Raw genomic sequence first — 24,520 nt, forward strand, 5'->3', positions numbered from 1 at the left:
TTGTTGTATTGGTTCTTAGTCCCGTATAAAACTGTTTTGCACTACATGAGATTTTATAAGACCCTAACTACCGTGTTATATGAAGGTTGCCTGTAATAGTAATATTCACGACCATCGCAATCATCGTGTCAACCACCGGTGCCAAAAACCCTATATAACAGCCTAGCAGCAATAGGCCTCTCAGAGAACACCTAAAAGGAACTCAAGAAAGTTGCAATCCTGAACACCTGTAGGATAGTCAAAGAGTTCCTTGTCCAATCATAACACCAGACACCACCTGTGTGCTTTGTAGCAATACCCGTCAAGGGGTGGGAGGGAGCCCCCAATCAGGGAGAAATAATATAAGAGAGCAACAACAATAATAATAAGAGTTTGCATTACTCACACTGAATGGTTCTTTGGAATGATACTGCTGCAAAAAATGTCTCTACTATAAGAATCAAATCAAAAGAACAGGTAAGAATTTAATGAAGTAATTTATGCCTGACAGACTGGAACAATGGTTATTTTGGCCAGCAAATTTTTCATAAATAGAGTGAGTTATCATTTTTGGTTGACTTAAATTAAATACGACACTTCGAGATAACATAAATCTTGTGGTCATTCTTATAGAACTAGTACAAAGAAAGAGGACTACTCGACTTTTACTAATTGCTGGAGGAGAAAGATGCCTTGTGGGCACTTGTAGATAAGTCACATCTGAAATATGCATGAGAGGTAGATATTTTTAGACAAATAACAGACTGGCTGATAAATTAATTCGATTGTGCAGATTAATGCCCAGAGAGCTTCGAACGTAGTCTGGCAATTGACGAAGTTCGAGGAGAGAACGATAAACCTAGTGTTGTTGCAGGAGCCATATACTTCTTTTTTTTTAGGAGCATTAACAACTAAGGCCATATTGCTCCGGATATGCGGTGGTCTTAATTCCTGACCTCTCTGCATCCTCCGTATTTGGTGCTCATGGGCTCAAACCCCGGTCTAATCAAGAAGCGTGTGCTACGCACTGCTGCTCCTGCCCAACTGGCTACGGAGGCACCAAGCCATATACATTGAGGAATCGTGTTACTGGCTATCCTAAAAGATAAAGGGGGCTGTTGAGGATCCAAGGACTCCATATGCAGCTATTGTTACCAGAGAGCCAAACTTGTTTGTTACTGTGATCACTACACTGTGCTTTTCACATGTTGCGTGCACTGTGGTTATTGGGTCTCTGGGTCCAATATACTTTATATCTCTTTACTGCCCACCATCAGTCCAAGTATGTAGAATACTTTGAGCAGGTGGTGCACACAACAGGTGCTGCCAATGCAGTGGTGGGTATGGATACAAATGCTGGATTAACATTCTGGAGAGGGAGGAGGTCCTGAGAGAGAGGATGCAATTTTGAGGAGTTCCTTTCTTCCTCGGGGATGGTTGTGTTTATTGATTCAGAGTAACTGCCTGCCTTCTCTGTCAGAAGAGTCCTTTATTGATGTTACGACTTACACTGAGTCAATTTTGGGGCATGTTTTGAGGAAACGGAGATCATTACTTTTCAGATTCAGGGTGCGTTTTCACCTAGAATCTGAAGGGAAACCAGGTTTCCCTGAAAAATGTATGTTAGGAGCATTTTATTGCTCTTGTGTAGGTTTTGTTGCAACAGTGTAAAGATTAGCAGATGATGGCTGCTGACTGGAAGGTGGAATATTCTGATGAAGTTCTTCAAGGTGCATGTGAGCAGTGTTTCAGGAGGAAGTGCTGGCCATTGAGATACGTGCTGAGGCATTCAGTGACCTCCGAAGAAAGGTTCATATTTTATGGAAACATTACCAGCAGGTGCAACATAACTTTTCAAGTGAGTGCACGAATGAACTTAGTGATCTATCAGAGACTGCAGGTGACTTACTTTAGGACTATACCAGAGACAAATCGTTGGCAGGCTTTTGTTCAAGAGAGAGAGGGTCTGCCGACCCTTGGCCTACAGTTTGACTTATAACTGATAATTTTTACTTGAATGAGGTTATATTCTCAATTGGTAGTGATGGAATGGAATCCTTAGGCCAGTCTACTTCTACAGTTCGGATTCTTGATGAGTTGTTTGTTATCAGCAGACCTGACAATGAGAGTCAGCAGGCAATTATACAAGAAAATTTGTTTTACATGGCAGAATGGAGCAAGTTGCCCTTCATTCCAGAGGAGCTGGATGCTGCCTTCGATCTGATCAAGAATAACAAGGCTACCAGGAGAGATTTGCTGGATGCAGTTGTTAAGAAGGTCCAGGAAGCTTATTCTGGTCTGTTTTTGAATTTATATAATACCTGTCTGAAGGAGGATGCTTTTCCCTCCATCTGGAAGACAGCTGTGTTGAGGTTGATCCTTAAGAGTCTGGAGTGACCCATGAATGGGCCTTGTTTGTATCAACCTATAGGGTCTTGGGTACCTGATACTTCATTATGGGGCTTGTGACATGCCTCTTGCAGACAATTTGGGTTCAAAAGGGACTTCTCATCTGAGGATGCAGTGAATGAACTCATGATTATTGTCAGTGAATATCCCATTCAATATGTCCTGGGCACCCATTTGTCATTCTAAGGACTTTGCTCAGGGTGATTGGATGGACCTGTTACCTTTGTGTTTGCCTAGAAGAGTTAGTTTTCTGGTTCATGCAAACTACTTGAAAGAGAGGGTAAAGTGGCTGCATGCCAAGCTCCGGTATGTCACGTGTTGATTCAGGTATAAAGAGGAGAGCCCTCCACCTCCTCTATGACAATATCTATAACTCGATCATAACTTCTGTGGCTGGGGCTAGGGGAGGGCAAGCTACAAACAGCACTACAAGTTCCTTCTTTCTGGCCAGGGATTTGCTTTTCTTAGCATCACCGGGATGTGTCAAACTGTCGCCAGAGGCACTGTGTTAGCTGAGAAGGTCCCAGCTGAATTGCTTGTGGTGAAGTCTTGTTCGTTGTTGAAGAAGGGGCTCCAAGGGAACTACTGGGCATCCGGTCATGCCGAGTTGGGGAGGGGGGGGGTAGCCAATGGCCTGGTTTTGTCATCTGAACAGGGTGGATCCATGAATTGAATTAGATACCATCTGGCAAGAACAGTGGACTAATTCTAAGAAAGGAAGACAATTGTGTGATTTCTTGTCTTCTCATCAAACTGTGGATCAGAGGTTTACGCCCTTGTTGCTTCTTGACTGGATGTGGTCTGAGGTCCAGGTTGTTCCATATGGGCCTGACTGGCCTCCACATTCTAATGCAATGTCCACATTTTGTGGATCTAGAGTAGCAGACTCTCACTCTGACTCAAGAAACTTTGTGATTTGTTTTATTCTAGAGTATCTTTCTCACAGTTATTTGATTTTCTTAAAAGTATTCCAGAGGAGATCAGAATGCCATAGATAGTAGTGATCTACTTTCTGATGACAGTAACTTGTGGTGAGTTCATGATGGTCCGTCTCCACCACAAGCCCAAATGGTTGATGCTAAAGTTATTTTGCTTTGGTTTGTTAAGTTAGCATTAGCAAGGGCACATGATGCAAGAAAGCAAGCTTATATAGCATCAGCCAAAAAAAAAAAAAAAACACCCCCTTCTCATTTCACCCATCCACTCGCTCCAAATGTTTGTCTAGTTCTGCCTTGAATCTGTTTAACCTATCAACTTCTACAACAAACAGATGAAAGTTTGTTTCAGCAATCAACCACCCGCTGTCTAAAGGCAAACATTTGTACATTATCCTACAACTGTATTTCCTCAATTTGAATTTATGCCCTCTCAGGCGATCATTCTGAGCAAGAGGAAGAATCCCATCAGCATTGAGCATGCTCAAACCAATCAAGGCTTTATACACCTCAATCAGATCACCTCCCAGGTGCCTAGTCTCCAGACACTGTAATTTGCAAAACTTAAGCCTTTCTTCGTAAGAGCAACCCTTTGTTCTATTCACTAATCTGGTTGGCCTTCTTTCTGGCCAGGGATTTGCTTTTCTTAGCATCACCGGGATGCTAATATCGTTCCAACAGCTCTATATCCTTCTTAAAATGAGGTCTCCAGAGCTGTATACAGTACTCAAGGTGTGGTTTTGCCTTATACAAGGTGATAATCACCTCCTTATGCCTGCTAAAAAAATTCCTGTATATCATTGACAACACATAATGAGCTACTCTTGCAGACTGTATGCACTGCTCAGAAAACTTCATAGGTGTCTGCACAATTACCCCCAGGTCCTTTCACCCTCTACCACTGTCAGTGTAGTACCACACAGTTGATGTTACTTTGGGGTTACTGCTTCCCATATGTAGTACTTTACATTTGTCAATTTTAAACTTCAGTTGCCACCTCTCAGCCCATCTGCTCAACTTTTCTAGATCCTGTTGGGAGATAAGTTAGGGTTATAAACTGAAATTGAAATTTTATTTAAATTAAAAGAAATCATGACTCAGACCAGAGTAGCAAAACAAAAGGCTCAAGCTAATGGAAGTGTTGTGGCTCAGAGGAGAACTGAGGGGGGCAGTTGCCTTCTGAATCACAGCCTTCTAAAATGCACAGCTTGCATGATGTTTGTGGAGCATTCAGGTACGGGACATGATATTGCCATGAGGGATGTCTTTGTGTGTGCGCGATGCAAGGAGTGTATTGAAATCAGGCAACAACTCAGCGTTCTTATGGGCCTATATGAGAGCTTGAAGGACAGGGTGGATGCCCTCGAAGGAACTAAACTGAGGGGCCCATCAAGCTCTCAGCTGCCCACATCAATGCCAGAGCTTGCACTTGGTCATCGCGCAACACAGCGGCAACCCCCAAGGCAGAATGCACTGGTCCCAAAGGAACTAGTAGTTGTTGGTGACTCTATTGTCAGGGAAACGGGCAACATGCTTTGTAAAAAGGATAGGTGGAACAGGACCAAGGTATGTCTGCCAGGGGCAAAGGTTGATGACGTTGTAGAGCAGATATCATCTTTTAAGGGCACAAAAGGTGATATAGTTGTACATGTTGGCACTAATGATATCAAGAGTAGGAGACCGGCAGAATTGCTTAACAAGTACAGGTCACTGTTGAAAAAAAGCCGTGAAATAGGGTTGAATTTGAAAGTGTCTGCAATTCTGCCCAGACACGATAGGAGGGAGTATATGATGAGAGTTTTGTCGATCAATTCGGCCCTTGAAAGATTGTGCAAGGCTCAAGGGGTAGAATTTTTTTCAGCCTGGACTGTACTTGTTAACAGGAGAGATTGCTTCTACAGGGATGGGATACACTTAAACAGAAAGGGTGCAAGAATATTTGCTGATGCTATCGAGGCAGTATTAGGTGGGTCGGAAAACTGATAGCTTGGGGGATACAAGGACTAATAGTTTAACAGTAGCCGTAGGCAGAGGTGAAGGTGATTCTTGCACAACTTCTATTGGAATGAGCAGCAGCTTGGAAAATAAGATGCAGGATATTTCAGAGACTGCTGGGAGTCATTGGGGTACAAGTAAACACATGGGTTGTGTTAGGGCAGCTAAGAATAGAAATAGGTGCATGTATACTTGCGTGTACACCAATGCTAGGAGTTTAGTAAATAAATTTGATGAATTTGAGGTATTGCTCAAAACAACAAAGGCAGATATTGTTGGGATATCAGAGAGGTGGTGTCACACAGATATAAGGAATGCAGAACTGGAATTTGGGGAGTACAACGTCTACAGAAAGGATAGACTGGATAGAAAGGAAGGAGGGGTTATGCTATTAGTTAAGAAATATATAAAATCCAAGGAAGTGAAGCCAGTGGACATCGCTGGACAGTGCAGTGTCAAGTCAGTTTGTTGTGACATAAGCATTGGGAGATCAAAACTGAGAGTAGGAGTGTGCTATAGGCCTAATGACTCTGATGAGTACAATAAGAAACTGTACAGGGAAATAGAGTGGGCCAGTAAATCAGAGTCTTATAATGGGAGATTTTAATTTCCCAGATATTGACTGGAATTTGGGGGCTGGTCACTCACACACTAGCAAGGCTTTTGTGGATTTATTGGATGATTGTTTTCTACAGCAGCATGTTCGGGAGGCAACTAGAGGGAGGAATACTCTTGATTTGATTATCAGCATTGATTCTTCATGCATTAAGAATCTGCAGATAAATGAACCACTAGGTGGCAGTGATCACAGTGTGCTGAAGTGGGATTTACTCAAAGAGGTAACTACCATCAGGGGTAAAGGGAAGGGTTATTGCTTTCGGAAAGGCGACTACGATGGACTGCGACAGTATTTAAATTCTATACAGTGGGACCAACTGATGATGTTACCAACAGCAAATGCAAAATGGGAAGCATTCAGAGAACTTATCTTGGAAGCTACTAGGCTTTACATAACAACTAAGAAATATGGTTCAAGGTTTAGGCCTAAATGGATGTCAGATGAACTGATGAGGCATATGGCAGAGAAGAAACATGCATGGGATACATACAAATTAACACATGACACAGAAGCCTATGATAGATACAAGTTGAACTGTAACCAAGTTACAAAGGAGGTTAGGCAGGCGAAGGCAGATTACGAGAAATCTTTGGCAAGGGATGCAAAGAAAAACAGCAAAGAGTTCTTTACTTATGTAAACTCTAGAAGGAAGGGGATGAATCAGATTGGTCCACTTGATATCAATGGGTCAACTGTTGATGATCCTGCTCAGGTAGCTAACAAACTAAATGAATATTTTGCATCGACATTCACTCATGAGGAGTTATTTAGCGAGGGGAAAGCCAGAGGTGTATTCAACTCTAGCAGTAAGCTAGAGAATCCTGTAATAACTGAGAGTAAAGTGGAGGAGAAATTGTTGAAGATAAACACAAGAAAGGCACCCGGGGTGGATGGGATCTATCCACTTATATTAAAGGAGGCAGCAGAGGAAGTAAGCAAACCCTTAGCCATAATTATGAGAGCTTCCTTGGACTAAGGGGAGGTACCCACAGACTGGAGATGTGCAAATGTGACCCCAATTCACAAAGGAGGATCAAAGGCTGATACAAGTAATTATAGACCTGTGAGTTTACCTTCTGTTCCAGGAAAATTAATGGAGGCACGAGTTAAAGAAGTACTGCAGGATCATTTAGACAAGACTTCAGTTATAGCTCGAACACAGCATGGTTTTGTTAAGGGGAAGTCTTGCCTGACCAATTTGATTGGATACTATGATGCAGTCACAAAGGAACTGGATGCAGGGAATAACTTTGATATTATATACTTGGATCTTAGAAAGGCTTTTGATACTGTTGCACATGGAAGACTGCTGCACAAATTGGAGCAGTGTGACATTGGAGGCAAATTGCTGCTGTGGATAAAGGGGTGGCTGAGGGGGAGAAGACAGAGAGTGGTAATCAATGGACGCTGCTCGTCGTGAACTAATGTTATTAGTGGAGTCCCTCAGGGCTCAGTGTTGGGTCCATTATTGTTTTCTGTATTCATGAATGATATTGATGATGGTATATCAAGCTTAATGTCGAAGTTTTCAGATGATACAAAGGTAGGCAGGGTTGTCAAGGACACTACTGACACTATGCTGCTGCAACAGGATCTGGAAAGGTTGAGCAGATGGGCTGAGAGGTGGCAAATGAAGTTTAACATTGACAAATGTAAAGTACTATATATGGGAAACAGCAACCCCAGAGCAACGTCTGTGGTACTAAGCTGACAGTGGTAGAGAATGAAAGGGACCTGGGGGTGGTTGTGCAGGCAGATATGAAGTTCTCTGAGCAGTGCAGACGGGCTGCAAGAGTAGCTCATGGTGTATTGTCAATGATATATAGGAATTTTTCTAGCAGGCATAAGGAGGTGATTATTCCCTTGTATAAGGCAATGGTCAGGCCACACCTAGAGTACTGTATACAGGTCTGGAGGCCTCATTTCAAGAAGGATGTAGAGCTGCTGGAACGAGTACAGAGAAGGGAAACAAGATTAGTGAATGGAACAAAGGGGTGCTCTTACGAAGAAAGGCTTAAGTTTTGCAAATTACAGTGTCTGGAGACTAGGCACCAGCGAGGTGATCTGATAGAGGTGTATAAAGCCTTGAATGGTTTGAGCATGCTCAATGCTGATGGGATTCTTCCTCTCGCTCAGAAGAATCACCTGAGGGGGCATAAATTCAAATTGAGGAAAGACAGATGTAGGATAGACGTGCCGAAATTTGCATTTAGCCAGCGGGTGGTTGGCTGGTGGAACAGACTTCCATCCCTTGCCATGGAAGTTGATAGCCTAAATAAGTTTAAGGCTCAGCTGCACAGGTATTTTGAACGAACAGAGGGGTGAAAGGGAAGTGTTTTTTTTTTTTTTTTTTTTTGCTGATGCTGCATAAGCTTGTTTCTTGCATCAAATGCCTCTACTAATGCTAATGCTGTTGCAGCAGCGTACTGTCATTAGCGTCATTAACAACCCTGCCGACCTTCGCATCGTCTGTAAACTTGTACATTAAGCCTGATATTCTATCATCAATATCATTAATGAATACAAAACCCACTCAACCATCCCTTTATTCATAGCAGCAATTTGTCTCCAATGCCACACTGCTCCAATTTTTGCAGCAGTTTTCCATGTGCAACAGTATCAAAAGTCTTTCTAAGATCCCAATATATGATATCAAAATTATTATTTGCATCTAGTTCCTTTGTGACTACATCATAGTATCCAATCAAATTGGTCAGACAAGACTTCCCCTTAACAAACTCATGCTGTGTCCGAGCTATAACTGAAGTCTTGACTAGACGATCCTGTAATGCTTCTTTAACCAGTGCCTCCATTAATTTCCCTGGAACAGAAGTTAAACTAACAGGTCTGTAATTACCTGTCTCCACCTTTGATCCTCCTTTGTGGATAGGGGTCACATTTGCAAATTTCCAGTCCATGGGTACCTCCCCTGGGTCCAAGAAATCTCTCATAATTATGGCTAAGGGTTTGCTTACTTCCTTTGCTGCCTCCTTTAATATAACTGGATAGATTCCATCCACCCCAGGTGCCTTTCTTATGTTTATCTTCAACAATTCCTCCTCCACTTTACTCTCAGATATTACAAGATTATCTAGCTTACTGCCAGAGTTTAATACACTTCTGGCATTCCCGTCTCTCAATAACTCCTCATGTGTGAATGTAGATGCAAAATATTCATTTAGTTTGTTAGCTACCCGAGCAAGATCATCAATTGTTGAAGCATCGATATCAAGTGGACCAATCTGATTCATCCCCTTCCTTCTAGAGTTTACATAAGTAAAGAACTTTTTGCTGTTTTTCTTTGCATCCTTTGCCAAAGATTTCTCTTAATCTGCCTTTGCCTGCCTAACCTCCTTTGTGACTTGGTTACAGAACAGCTTATATCTATCATAGGCTTTGTGTCACCTGTTAATTTATATGTATCCCATGCATTTTTCTTCTCTGCCACATATCCAATTAGTTCATTTGACATCCATTTAGGCCTAAATCTTGAACAATATTTCTTAGTTGGTATGAAAAGCCTAGCAGCTTCCAAGATTATTTCTTTGAATGCTTCCCATTTTGAATTTGCTGTTGATAACATCATCATGCTTCCCATTTTGAATTTGCTGTTGGTAACATCATCAGTTGGTACCACCATATAGAATTTAAATACTGTCTGAACCCACCATAGTCAACTTTACGAAAGCAAAAATCCTTCCCTTTACTGCTAATGGTACTTACCTCTTTGAGTAAATCCCACTTCAGCACACTGTGATCACTGCCACCTACTGGTTCCTTTATCTGCAGATTCTTAATGCATGAAGAATCACTACTGATAATCAGATCAAGAGTATTACTCCCTCTAGTTGCCTCCTGAACATGCTGTTGTAGAAAACAATCATCTAATAAATCCAGAAAAGTCTTGCTAGTGTGTGAGTAACCAACCCACATATTCCAGTTGATCTCTGGGAAATTAAAATTTCCCCATTATAAGAGACACTGATTTACTGGCCCACTATTTCTCTGCACAATTGCTCATTATACTGATCAGATTCATTAGGCCTATAACAGACATCTACACTCATTTTTTCCTTTCCTAGTGATTATGTCACATCAAACAGGCTCAACATTGCATTGTCCACCAACGTCAATTGGATGCACTTCCTTCGATTTTGTGTTTCTTAACTAACAGCATAACCCCTCCTCCCTTCCTGTTCTGTCTATCCTTTCTGTATACATTGTACTCCTACAAATTCCATTTGTGCACTGCTTATGTCTGTGTGACACGTCTCTGATATCTGAACAATATCTGCCTTCGATGTCTTGACTAGCACTTCAAGTTCATCAAATTTTTTAACTATACTCCTAGCACTGGTGTACATGCAAGTATACATACACCTGTTTCTACTCTTAGTTACCCTAACACAGCCCATGTATTTACTTGTTCCACTATGACTCCAGCAGTCCTGTAAATCCCCACTGCCTTGCTTTCCAGGCTGCTGCTCAATTGCATTTCAATAGAAGCAGTGCAAGAATCACTTTCTCCTCTGCTAGCGGCTACTGTTGATCTATTAGTCAGTTTATTCCTCCAAGCTAGCAGTTTTCCGACCCACCTAACTCTGCCTTGATAGCATCAGCAAATATTCTTGCATCCTTTCTATTTAAGTGTATCCCATCTCTGTAGAAGCAGTCTCTCTTGTTAACAAGCACAGACCAGGCTGAGAAAAGGTTGGCCCAATTGGGTCTTTTGTTTGTTACTAACCAACTAGTTGTTGCAAGTTAATGAACAATAAAGATGAGAAAGATTTGCATATGGGCCCGGGTGGCTATTCTGATGACAGTTAACTGAAATGACAAATGACCATGTCTCCAGACATGCATATGGCTATTGATAGATCCCAAACAGAAATGTGATTTGTCACTAGAGATGACACAATACCATTCTTGTCCCCAAAAGAAGCTCATTTTATTCCACCACAGACACTGAACACAATGGAATAGCATCAGATGGAAAGAATGCATTCTACTCTATCAGGTATGCTGATACAATATGGAAAATATGGAGGATTGTGACAGATCTGTTTCCTGGTGCCAATAAGTGGATCCACTGATCTTCCCTTTCCGACACAACTAGAGCTCGGGCAATGTGTCCAAGTATCTTTTTGTACTCTCTGCTGTCAACAGTATCATCTGGACCACAATGCCCAAACATTTTTGTCCTGATAAATGGTGATTTGCCATGTTCACCATCCAGTTTCTGCCAATTTCCCTTCAAAGTCCATCAGCTGTATAATGTCACCTTACATATCTTAAAGGGAATCCATTCTCTTAGATGATGATTTGCTTACAGTTTTGTTTGCTTGCTAGCTTTTTTATAGCACCTTCAGATCCCTATGATAGGGCAGTAAAACACATGACTGTATTTCACTGAGTAACTTGATTTGCCAATCGTTTATTTTTGTATATTTCAAGGTTATGCATGCAAATTTAAGTAAATCTGTCCTTTCTTTCTAGATAGAGCAGCTTCAACAATGAGCAGTGTATTTAAATTCTTATAGTTTCAAATCTGGCCAAACGGACATAATGAAATTACCTGATGTAGACTAAATTTGCAGTCCAGTTTCATGTGTAGTCCATGCAACTGGGCTAATTAATATGCAGTGTATGAATGTGCAGTCTAACTGAGATAATTGCATGAGAGAACTTTTAAGAGTAACTAACAAACAACCTAGAGCAAATTATGTACAGGAATGAGAGGGAAACATGGTATTTGAAAAGATAAAAAAAAAAAAAAAAAAACCTCTCTGAAATGTTTTCAACAGATGCAATATTTGGAAAAAATCCATTATTAATTTATTAACAATACAAAGTATCATTAATATATAATATAAGAAATTAACTTACTGGACATGTAAGAGATCCCCTTAAACTAGTTGTGGCTATTTCTGAATCAGGATCATGTTGTAATTTTTCTTTAACTACAAAAAAAATAAATAAATAAAAAAAAAAAAATGTACATAAAGACACTTTTTCAGATAGCCCATACCATTAAAAGCATTTCAACAAACAATTTACTAATGTCCACTTTTTTTCCAGAAGATAGGCCAATCATACTATTAACATACATATCATTTTGCTTACTAGCATGAAACCAACTAGCATTATCAATGCCTGGTAATTGAGTCTACAAAAATATAATTCATACTGAATTAGTATATATGAAATAACAATAATCAAATTGTTACATAGAAAATTTTATTCTATTAAAGAGACTAAAACTTCCATTAAATAAAAATGCTCTATTAAACAGCAACCCAACAGACTAAACTTTAAATAAAACCAATCAACACAATGGACCAGAGGTTCCCAAACTTTCTCGGTTCACCACACCCTTAGTGTCTCAGTAATTTTTTCACGGTGCCCCTAGGCTAAAAGAAATATCTAACAGGTCTGTTTATTAAGTAGTGTCCAAACAACTTAATAAGTACTGTTGAAACTTCCTCGAGCTATTAGTTCACACTGTGTCTGACAGATGTCGAGTATCGCTGTGTTTCCCTTGAAAATTCAAAATATCCTGTGGTGCCCCTGTGAGTTCGCTGGGGCACCGTGGCGCACACTTTAGGAACCACTGCAATAGACTAAACTTTAAATAAAACCAACCAACACAATAAACTAAACTTTAAATGAAATTGACAATATTAAAGAGCATATCAGCTAATACAAAGACTTGACAACTCCCAAAGCAGAAGATCCAAGGCAACAATAAAATCTCTTCATGTAATTCATTAACTGGAATCAAAATCAACAATTATACATTCCCAAATTATGTCAGCAGGTTCTAGTTATTCCAATTTACTATTTTAATTATAACCCACTATATACAAATATACAACCAAACTTAAATATCACTGAATATTTGTGACTGTGCAGTATATGTAAACAGATGCCAGGTTAACCATTAGTGACTTCAGTTATTTCCAAAGGTTCCCATAAATTACTAAAGTAACCCAAAGCTGCAACCAGAAAATGCCTTAAAATAATTAAACTAGTTAATACTTACAACCCAAAAGAAGAGAAGAGGGGAAGGGAAGAAAAAAAAAATGATGCTACCAACATCATTCACAAATAACCTTTGCACATACTACCTCTTTCAAACATTCTCTATACTTTCATACAAGGAACTCAGTTACAGAAAACTTAAAAATTAGTCCACATGTTGCACTCAGATTTTACACCTTACTCATGAAAGCATATTCTCATAAAATGCCCCTCATATATAATAATAATTTTTGTCACAATATTTTTGCCTCACTAACATGTAACTCCCACCCTACTATAACTCCTAAATTATCATGCTGATTTCATAAGTGTTCTATCCTTTCTGAAAGAAAGGAATCCATAATAATTCCTCTGAATAGTTAGAATATAACTACAGATATTCTCTTTAGTATGAACCAATAAAAAAAAAAGAAATGGAATATCACATATAAGATATTTCTGTTCAGAATTACACTTACCATAAGCAGTCACCATAAGTATGGCACACTGAGACATCTAAAATCACACATTAACGCATATATATCATTAGAAAAATATAGCACAAGAAGGATGTTGAGATAGATGAATAGAGAGCTGGAAATTCTAATAGAGCAGAAAAATATAGCAAAGGAAAGTTACAGTGTGATGAAAAGTACTGAAGCCTACAACAGCTACAAGTTGATCAGTAATAATACCTCAGATAAGGGAGGCAAAGACTGAGTATGAGACAGCACTGGCTAAGAAAGCAAAGAATGAGACAAGCTTGTTTGTTTGTTTGTTTGTTTGGTTTTTAGGAGCATTAGCAACTAAGGCCATATTGCTCCTGGGGGATATGCGGTGGTCATTCCCTGACCTTTCCACATCCTCCATATTTGGTGGTCACGGGCTCGAACCCGGTCTAATCAAGAAGTGTGTGCTGCTTCTGCCCACCTGGCTACGGAGGCACCCTTGAGACAAGCAGTTTTTCACATATGTCAACACAAATAAGAAGAAAATGAATCAGATCAGATCGTTGGGTACTGAGTGTGGGAAAGTCTTAAATAACCCAGCTGATGTTACTGATGAACTGAACAGATAATGGCTAAGCCACACGAAATCAGTGATGACTATTTATTAGAAAAATATTTGAGCCTAAAAGCAAGCAAGGCCCTGGAGTTGATGGCATATATCCATCTATATATTATTACAAAAGCCATTTTCTTCAGACAGTCACTGTGAACAATAGGCCTAACTGATTGTGCTGAAAGTGGTGTAAAATTAAAGCTATATCTTCCTAGGTGTGCAAGAAGATGGTAAAATTTAAAAATTCTGAATAATTGGAATAATTTAATTTTATGGAACGGGTCAGTTTTTCACTACAAATGAGAATAGTTTGTGTTTTGAAGAAAAATGTTATTATTTGTTGTTTTTTGTTGTGTTTATTTTGTTTTGACTTCCACCCTACTGAAGTCGCAATCCCATCCCACAAACCTGACTGCAATTCACATTCAGAAAATTCTAGATTCTAGGGTGTGTAAAGCAGGTTTTAGCAGAAAACACATTTTTTCAATAAAAATTTACAACCTTTAATGAACATTATATACAGCATTTACATAAAAAAAAAAAAAAAAAATACATATATACATGCATACCAATTTCCATATATTTGAACCATACTACAGTACAATACACTACACCCCTCTCTCTCTCTCTCTCTCTCTCTCTCTCTCTCTCATCAACTATTTTCAATTTACAAATTAATAACATCAGTTTATATCAGTTGTATCTTACTTAATAATATGAATCCTTGATGATTACTCATTCATTCTCTTACATTACCAAGTTTTATCCTTTCAACTCTTATTAATCTTTTTATATATTTGTTTCTAGCCTTTAACACATGAAATGTATTACAACTGGTATCCTCTTACTTCAGTAATGGTCACTGTAACTCCCTCGTTCTATCTTAATTACTCTCTAGTTATCATCTTAGTCATCCCTCTTTACTCATGAGGTTTCTCTATTAATAAAATTTCTTTCTCTTTATACCTCATCTGGAATGTTATCTTGTGTTGGCACCTGGCCTAATTTAATTATATAGGTTAACATATCCTTACAGTACTACCCCTATGATTATACTTCTTTATTAATTCCTTTATACTATTACTTTCTTTTTATTACCCCTGTACCACCCTTACATTATTTCATAATCATTAACATTAATAACAAGTTATCTCAACCTTAGTAACTAACTTGCCTAATTTCAAATTTAATTTTCTTTAGAAAGAACTATCAATCAATTTTTTACAGAGTTTAAGATTATGATTCCATGAGTTTGGGGTTCAATAAAAAAAACAGGAACAAAATAGCCACTACTTCTAATTCCCTTGCTCTCAGGCTTCCTTCGTAGCAGACAGGCTTTCTTCCATTTCTTCTTGGCTCACATATCTTTACACTTAACCACTGCCTTCACTGCCTATCACTACCCTCCGATGCTGTACAAGGCTTTCTTTCTTGCATGTTTACCTTAACCTGAAACTTAACCACCGCCTTCACTGCCTTCTGATGCCGGGACCAGGCTTTCTTTCTCTCATGTTTTTTTTTTTTTTTTTCTTTTTCTTCTTGCTACCACAAGATGTGAACTCTGACCACCAAAAAATCTACTCCCACTTCAACCCGAAAACTCGCGACTTTCTTCCCTTAGACCACAGATAAGTCAGATAAAGAGTGGACACTTTTTCCATTTCTCCCCCGGGAAATTTTCTTTTCACTCAAGTTTGGAACGCCCCCCCCTCAAGGATTCCAACCAATCCCCATACTCTTTAATTTTTCATTCCTTCCTATTTGTTAAAACAACTCACCACAGCCGTCTCCCTAGTGCACAAACCAACCAGTCTCTAAAAATTTATTATTATTTTTACACAGCAGTATGACCTTTTCATGTTTGTCAGTCACTTACAAAACACTCTGTTTCGTGTTCACACCTTCTCTGCTAAATATGGCCAACTTACCAAAATATCAGCCACCCTGATACAAACATTTTTGACACGAACACAAAATATCAGCCACCCTGATGCGATCTTTTGACATGAACACTAGTCGTCCACTAATTTCCTGTTTACTTTCTAACGGCGTCTTAGATCAAAAGAGATGCTTCATAATCCCATTTTACTGTCCTATTTGGCGCCTCCGTAGCCAGGTGGGCAGGAGCAGTAGTGCATAGCACACACTTCTTGATTAGACTGGGGTTCGAGCCCGTGACCACCAAATACAGAGGATGCGGACAGGTCAGGGAATGACCACTGCATATACCCAGAGCAATATGGCCTTAGTTGCTAATGCTCCTAAAAAACCAAATAACAACAACTGTCCTACTGTTCTTGCCCTCAGCAACACTTTCTCACTTGTTCTCAAATGGCACCCCTTCCCTAGTGCTGTCCCTGTTTGCTTTCTATAGTACTTGAAATTACTTGTTTCCATTTAGATGCTATTTAACATATATGTCTATAACTACCATCAAATCCAGTGTTTCTCCAAACTTAAATTGTATTTACATTAAAATTAAATATCCAATCTTAATACTTACTATCTTTAACTTAATACTCCTTTCCATCGACCTTCCTGGATTTATTCTAGCCAAATAGATATTTCTATTATATTAAAATGTAGATCTTACAAGTTCAACGTTCACTTCATAGATGGGATCACAAGATTTGTTTGTTTGTTTGTTTAGATTTTATTGGCGCATTAGCATCTAAGGCTATAATGTGGGATCACAAGAAGATGTTAACTGTTAAACAAACAGTTGTCTAAGTTCATAAGCCATTTTTTTCTGATTAACAATTTGCACATTCGCACAGTCATGTCCTTTGTTCTGAAAAAATAATAGTAGGACAACTAGAGAAAAACTCTGCTAGCAATTGCGAAATTTTCACAATGGGTACAGCTAGATGTAGCCATTGTGTACGATAGGCCTTAATAAAGGCGAAACTGACTATATTTCTTTCTAGGTGTGCAGAAACATGGGAAAATATAAAAATTTTGAATAGTTTTATTTTATAGAACAGGCCAATATTCTCTACTAGCAATGCCTACCTTAAAAGAAAGAACTAATCAATAGAATTCCACTGCACTGCTTGCACCACTCACTATATGTCCTCATGTTGCGCACACAAGCGTATACATTCATTGCATTTGTTACATTTAGAACTCAATTTTATCGTTATTGTTATTAACTTTCAGTTTATTTGTTTTTTGTTTAGAGGTTACTTAAGGTAAATAATTTAAGAATTTAGAAGTATGTCACAGTCAGAACGAAGAAGACATGTCCGCCTCCATGCTACTCTGACTGGTCCATGTCGAACGTCCCTTGCTGCAAAGAAGAAACACACGTTTTCGTGTTTCTGCAAATGTATTTAGGATTGGTCTGAAATGTGCATTTAAGGATCATAAATATTTAATACATCAAAGTACAGGATTTTTTTTTTTTTTTTTTTTGGTAGTTATTGGCGCATCGGCTTCTGTGGCCATAGTGCACCTCCCAAGGTTTTTTGCAGTACTTTGATCCAAGCCCGAGGCGGGATTCGAACCCGCGACCTTTGGGTTGCCAGGCAGGCGCTTTACCCACCCGGCTAGCCCGGTCGGCTCAAAGTACAGGAACTCCCCAACTTACGTAATACTCGACTTGGGGAAATTCAACTTTACACAAGTTTTTGTCGGCCGGTAGGTGCAAACTTATAAAAATCGTGGAAAAGTATTATGCATCCCGTAGGAATAAATGGAGGTATCATGAAAATATCGTAATGTGAACCCAATAACACTTCTTTTTTTTTTTTTTTTTTTTTTTGTAATTCGTTCCGAGTCTTTGGAAGTTAAAATTTTCGCTATATAACTAAGCTATTCATCTCTCTAAAAGGTCATATTTATAATGGAAATTGCACTACACTTTCATCATTATCATACGTTGCTGTTATAAGACTCAATTTTGAATGCCTTTGTGATATTTTTTAAAGCATGTTTCTGGAGGTCACGACCATAAAACAGTAAAAACAATTAGCACTTTCCGAGCAAATTATTTTATTGCAATTTATTTGGCTTTTCTGTTAGCACAATCTATTGTAAATGGGTAGTATACTTGATCTTATTGCATTTGCGATAATCCCGATTAAATGGAATTGTGTGGGTTTTTATGCTATTATAATGAAATGTATTCCCCTTCACTGAAATCTTCAAACATAGAACAAACAAATTTTCAGAAACTTCTCTTCATTCCTATTTATGTATTACATTGATGAAGGGAAAGCGACCAACGAAAAGTGCAAGTGATGATAGTGCCGGGGACTAAACAAAATTGATTTAGAAATGAAGATGAAAATGATTAAGTGCGAAGCAGGACAAAGTTTGTCATCTACTGCAAGGAAATTAGGTCTCGCTGCTTGAACAGTGAATACTATTTTAAAGGCCAGTGTGTGTATAAAAGAACATGTCAAAGGATCAACACACTTAAGATCAACAACGTTCAGGTGCTATATCGAAGATGGAACAGCTGTTAAATAATATGGATGGAAAAGCAGATTCAGAAGCGAGTGCCCCTGAGTCTACTGACCATTCAAGCAAAAGCAACAAGTATTTATAAAGAAAGTAAGGATGAGTACGGCAAGCCCCAACCCAAGTTCATGGCAAGCAACGGGTGATTTAATAGGTTCAAACATTGCACTGGTTTCCACAACATTAAGGTATGTGGTAAAGTCACAGTGCCGATTCTGCAGTTGCAGGGAAATTTTGTGCTGTGTTGGAAAAAATTATTGATGAAGGCAGCTATTCAATGCAGTAAATTTTTAATGTTGACGAGACTGCTCTGTATTGGGAAAAAATGCCAGATCGAACAAACATTGCCAAAGAGGAAAATACAATGCAGGTTTCAAGGCGTCAAAAGATAGTGCCACACTTTTACTTGGGGCTAATGCAGCAGGAGATTACAGATTAAAACACTGCTTGTGTACCATTCTGGAAATCCTCGTACATTTAAGGGCATCAATAAAGCCACCCTACCTGTGCATTTCCGATCAAGACCAGAGAGCATGAATAACAATCTCTCTCTGAGGATTGGTTTAAATGCTGCTTCATTCCCAAGGTTGAAAAATATTGTAAAGACAACGACATTCCTTTCAAGATTTTGCTTCTATTAGATAATGCTCCTGAACATCCTATGCACCTAGGTGATTTTAATTCGAACATGAGTCTTATTTCTACTGCCAAACACAACTTCACTCATTCAACCTATGGATCAGGGTGTTATTTTAAATTTAAAAGCATAATATATACGCACAACATTTGGCCAGGCATTGTCTGCAGTTGACGATGAGAAAAATTTGATGTTAAGAGACTTTTGGAAATCTAATATTTACCATGCCATCTTAAACATTAATAAGGTCTGGGCGGAAATTACTAAAAGGTGTTTAAATGGCGCATGGAAGAAAATATGCCCATGGCACATAAAAGGCTTCAAAGGATTTGAAAAAGACGAATCATATGAAGAGGTTACGTATATGATTGTAAAGGGTGCAGAGCTGCTTCAGTTGGAGGTTGATGCCAAAGACGTGAAGGACTTAATAGACGAAGAAGAGAAGGAATTATCTAATGAAGAACTTACTGACTTGCCGACAACGATGGCGAAAGAAGAAAATGCTGACGAAGTTCAAGATGAACCAAATGATGAGCCGAGAGGCTTCATCACCAGACGATGGCAATGGTATTTCATGAAATTGCATCGGCCTTGCCAGGTTTGAGGAAATGAATCCTGACAGTGAACAATTCTTAAAAGTTAACAGAGGGGTGCTCTGTTAACTTTTAAGAATTGATGTTTGCTTTGCTACAAAGAAATCTACGATGAAAAGAAAAAGCCACCTTCCAGTCATCCATTAATAAGTTCTCTCGTAAGGTTGAGGGGCCAACCCCTTCTATATCTCCACAACTCTCACCGCCCCAGCGGCGTACTTATCAGCTATCAGTTCTGGCAATGATGCTCAAGAGGTAAAACTTACTGACGTTATGCCTGTCTCCTCTTTTTTTTTTGTAATTTCGTAATTTTGAAATTTTTTTTAAATTGCACGCTTGTGTAATTTTTCCTGCACATGAGATAAAAAATTGAATAAATACAATAAATAATTCTATTTACATGTTTGTCGAACATTTCTTTTACGATTCAATCAATTCAACGAACACATTAAAGTTGTGAGTGCTGCACACGCATGGGGGAAATTCCAATTTAGGTAGCGTTCCGCTTAACGCAGCCCTTAAGTAACTTTGGGAGTTCCTGTATTGGCTTTCTTAGTGAAAGGTGTGTTCATTGTCAAGCCTTAGATTTTAAGTGTGAAAAAGTTACGGATCATTTTTCTACATGATGTCAAAATGGGAAAGTTTCATTGCCGGCAACTGAAATGCTTGCTTAAATAAGTCCTTTTTATATACAGATAACAATGAATTATCCGAAAATTTTTGTAAAAATATCAGGCAATACAATAATGCTTTCTCTTTTATTTCTTTCGGAGTAAATGTGAAACTGCCATCCAGTCGTGGTCTTTACGCATTTCGGAAGATATCATTCTATCGGTTCCTTATTTGCAGGGCAACATGAAACCCTGCCTTACAGCCAATTATCTACACTGCCCTACCAGACACTCCTCCATGGATGGAGAAACAGGTCCTATGCAAGCAACACATCACAGAACTTGCTAAAAAATATGCACAATGGGCTTCGAACAGACAATTGCAAAAGTGGGCAAGCAAGATGACAGGTTCAACAGAATTAACAGATTTCCAACATGGAATAATAGTAGGATGCCTCATAAGCAAGCATTCTGTATGAGACATCGCAGTCACTCTGAGGAATTCCTAAGTCAACGGATAGTGACATCATATGCCAATGGAAGAGGATTGGGACTGAATCAGCCAAAAAATGGCCTGATAAACTCCAAAAACTAACAGAACAGAACAAGAGAATTCTGCAAAGAACTGTGCGCCAAATTGTAATTTGCCATTGTCTCAAGTCACACAAACCCTCTGTGAGGGTTTGTGTGACTAATGGGACTAATGTCAGCACTATTACAATACGAAGGACACTCCATGATATGGGTTACAATGGTCGTGCAGCTGTTCACAAGCCACTGATCACCTTAACAAATGCTAGATGTTCATTAACACGGTGTAAGGAGTGTGAATCCTGGACTTTAGAGCAATGGAAAACAGTCATTATCAACAAAACAATGGATGCTGTGCAATACCAGGACATCCTGGACAATTATACATTTCTAATATTATGGCAGTACTTCAAGGAAGGCTCATACCTATATCAGCAAGACAACGCACTATGCCATACTGCTCGGGTCGTAACAGAGTGATTTGAGGACACGAGTGTGGAAAAGTTGGATTGGCCAGCCAAGAGTCCTGATCTGAACCCTATCGAGCATCTTTGATATGTACTGCATCGTTGGGTACGAGCACGTTGAGATCGCCCAAACAAGGCCAAACTGGTGGCTGCATTAAAGGCTGAATGGAGGAACGTATCACCTGACATTTTATAAAAAGCTGGTTGAGAGTATGCTGCGAAGATTGAAGACTGTCATAAAAGCAAAAGGTTTTAGCACAAAATATTAAATGACACAATAAAAGCTTTTTTTTTTATCTAAAGGTAGGTGTCTAGATATTAATGGTAGGGCAGTGTATATATTAATATGGAAGCAGTGCTGTTGCTGAGATGTCCATTGTGAACAATAGGCCTAGAAGATCGGGCTGAAAGTGGTCTCAAATTGGAGATATTTCTTACTAGGTGTGCAGAAAAATGTGAAATATATAAAAATTCCTAATAGTTTTATTTTACGGAACGGGCCAGTTTTGTCTACTAGCTGTTGTTATTTGGTTTTTAGGAGCATTAGCAACTAAGGCCATATTGCTCCGGGATATGCGGTGGTCATTCCCTGACCTTTCCGCATCCTCCGTATTTGGTGGCGACGGGCTCGAACCCCGGTCTAATCAAGAAGCGTGTGCTACGTACTGCTGCTCCTTCCCACCTGGCTACGGAGGCGCCTTGTCTACTAGCGCCACTATGCCACCATGCTACTCTGACTGGTCGTGTTGAATGTACCTTGTGGCAAAGAAGAAACACATTTTCGTGCTCTGCAAATGCATCTAGGATCGGTCTGATATGTGCATTTGAGGATCCGAAAGATTTAATATGTCACAGTATTGGCTTAGTTAGTGAAAGGTATGTTCATTGTCAAGCCTTACATTTTAAGTGTGAAAAATGTCTGGGATCATTTTATTTTACTGCAGAATATGGCAATTTCAAAAGGATTGATCAAGGGTAAGAGACTTCTAGTCAAAATTATGTATCAGAATTGTTTGGATCTAGAAATAATAACAGGAAAAGCTAAAGGAAAACAGGTACTCTTATCGCATGTAGATTTGACTCCATGCGATTTGACTTTGCCATTCTCATTTAAGAGATGGGAGTTTCCTATTCACCTGGCTTTTGCGATGACCATAAATAAGTCGAAAGCAAACATCTGATAGATGGAATTTCACTCACTAACCCTGTATTTAGTCACGCCCAATTGTCTTGGGTCAGATCATGCCAGCATATGAAGATAAGGTTACCAGAAGGGCACAAGAATATAAAAAAATTTTTTCAAAAAAGTATTACAAAAACCATACTACATTTTGTATGTGTGAAACTGTTATGCAAAGTGCACATTTTGAATAATTGGAAAGATGAAAATTTCTTCAGATACAAGAAATGAGAAACAATTCGACACATACTGCCTTACCTGCTCACAACAAAACAGACTACATTTCTTTAGGACAGCTAGAGAAAACATCTTCTACCAATTGTGAAATGTTCGCAACAGGTACAGCTAGTTAATTTTAAGGAAGACTGCCAGTGAGTGTATTGAACCACTGAGGTTAATAATGAGGGCATCATTGGACTTAGGAGAGATTCCTTTGAATTGGAAAAATGCCAACATATTGCCAATACACAAAGTTGGTAACTACAGACCAGTTAGGCTGACTTTGGTGGTAGGGAAAATTTAAAGGCAATGATCAAGAGTGCAATCCAGGGAATTTTAGATACAAATGGCATTCTGAAGGATGCATAACATGAGTTCGTTAAGGGAAAGTTATTTTGACACAGTTACTCATGAAGTGGATGTAGGGAACAATTCTGGCACAGTTTATTTGATTTTAGTAAAGCATTTGACTCAATCCTGCATGAGAGGTTACTGTAGGAGCTGGAACATGGTATTACTGGAAAGATTCTAAGATGGATCGCAGGGCAGAAGATGGTGCTTAATGGATATTCTTCAGATGGGTGCAACATCAAAAGTGGGTCTCCCAAGGTTGGGTTTTTGGACTACTGTTGCTTGTGATTTTCATAAACAACTTCAATAAAGAGACAAAGGACATCATATCAATACGCAAAAATTTTTCCCCCTGTCAGCAAAAAACAGATAGTTACAATGGACTCAGGAATGCCAACACCAGACAGTGGAGGAGTGTAAATATGTGCATCATCTGACGAATCCCAGGTCCTGCTGTTTCTTGCTGATGAAAGGAGCAGAATATGGAGAAAAACATCTGTGGACTCATGATGTAAGGCCATAGATCCAGCCTTCCAGATGTCAGCAATGCAGGCTGGTAGGGGCAGAGTAATGGTGTAGTGATTGTTTTTGTGGTGCCCACTGGTACCTTTGATACCACTGGAGTAACGTTCAGATAACATAAGTTATCTGGAAATTGTTTCTGGTAAAGCACATTCCTCCATGGCTGGCACATATCCATCTACTAATCAGTTTTCCCAAGGATAATGTATCATGTCAAAAGGGCTGAGCTGTACAGTACTGGTTTCAGGAACATGAGAGTGAATTCAGCTTACTGTGATGATCTCCTGCAGTCATTAGACCTCAATTCACTTATCTGCAACTATCCAATTTTCAGCAGCTGTGAGAAGCAACTGAGTCAACATGGACCAGCATCACCTGGCATGCTTTTGACAACTCATTAAGTCCATGCCAAGGAATCCTCATCTTAAGGTTAAAGGGGAATGCCTATATTGTTTGGGTAGATGCCCTAATCAAGTTGCCATTCAGTATGTTGTAGTGGAATTTATAACTTTAACATTTAATGATACTTGCATTATCATTTTATAAGTTGCTGTAACAGAACATTACTGCCTATAAAGGTAAAATTTATTTTATTACACAATTTTCAAGATTAAATTTATTATATACTAACTCATAACTCGCGTATGATCAGGATTCCTGACTCCGCATGCTTTTAACCTCTGCAGCAACGTAGTTGAGCTTAGTCTCCTCACCAAATATACAGCTACAGCATATCCCTAAAAATTATAGATTCTATGGTCAATATCAAAATTTCAGTTCAAATTCTAAAAAAAATTAATTTAATGTTATGAAAATTAGTATACAAGTTTTTAAATATTAATAAAGACATACTTTAATACTGTTCTCAAATGCACTGCAAAACAAAAAAAAAAAATTTTGTTACCATGAATAGTAAATATTTCTCA

General features: G+C 38.9%; 1 protein-coding gene across 4 annotated transcripts in view; it reads right to left on the reverse strand.

The window, feature by feature from the left end:
- Positions 1-24,520, reverse strand: part of LOC150090568 (E3 SUMO-protein ligase PIAS2-like) — a 391,669-nt gene that overhangs the window by 198,465 nt on the left and 168,684 nt on the right. For all 4 annotated transcript variants that reach the window (XM_090378789.1, XM_090378788.1, XM_090378787.1 and 1 more), the window contains 2 exons: positions 24,226-24,331; positions 11,824-11,897 (listed from right to left, as the gene is read on the reverse strand). In XM_090378789.1, coding sequence (XP_090234915.1) covers positions 11,824-11,897; positions 24,226-24,331 — 180 coding nt within the window. The remainder of the gene's footprint in view (positions 1-11,823; positions 11,898-24,225; positions 24,332-24,520) is intronic.

The sequence above is a fragment of the Mastigoproctus giganteus genome, chromosome 1, assembly GCF_048544385.1.
Source record: "Mastigoproctus giganteus isolate SK-2022 chromosome 1, ASM4854438v1, whole genome shotgun sequence".
NCBI classification, from domain to species: Eukaryota; Metazoa; Arthropoda; class Arachnida; order Uropygi; family Thelyphonidae; genus Mastigoproctus; species Mastigoproctus giganteus.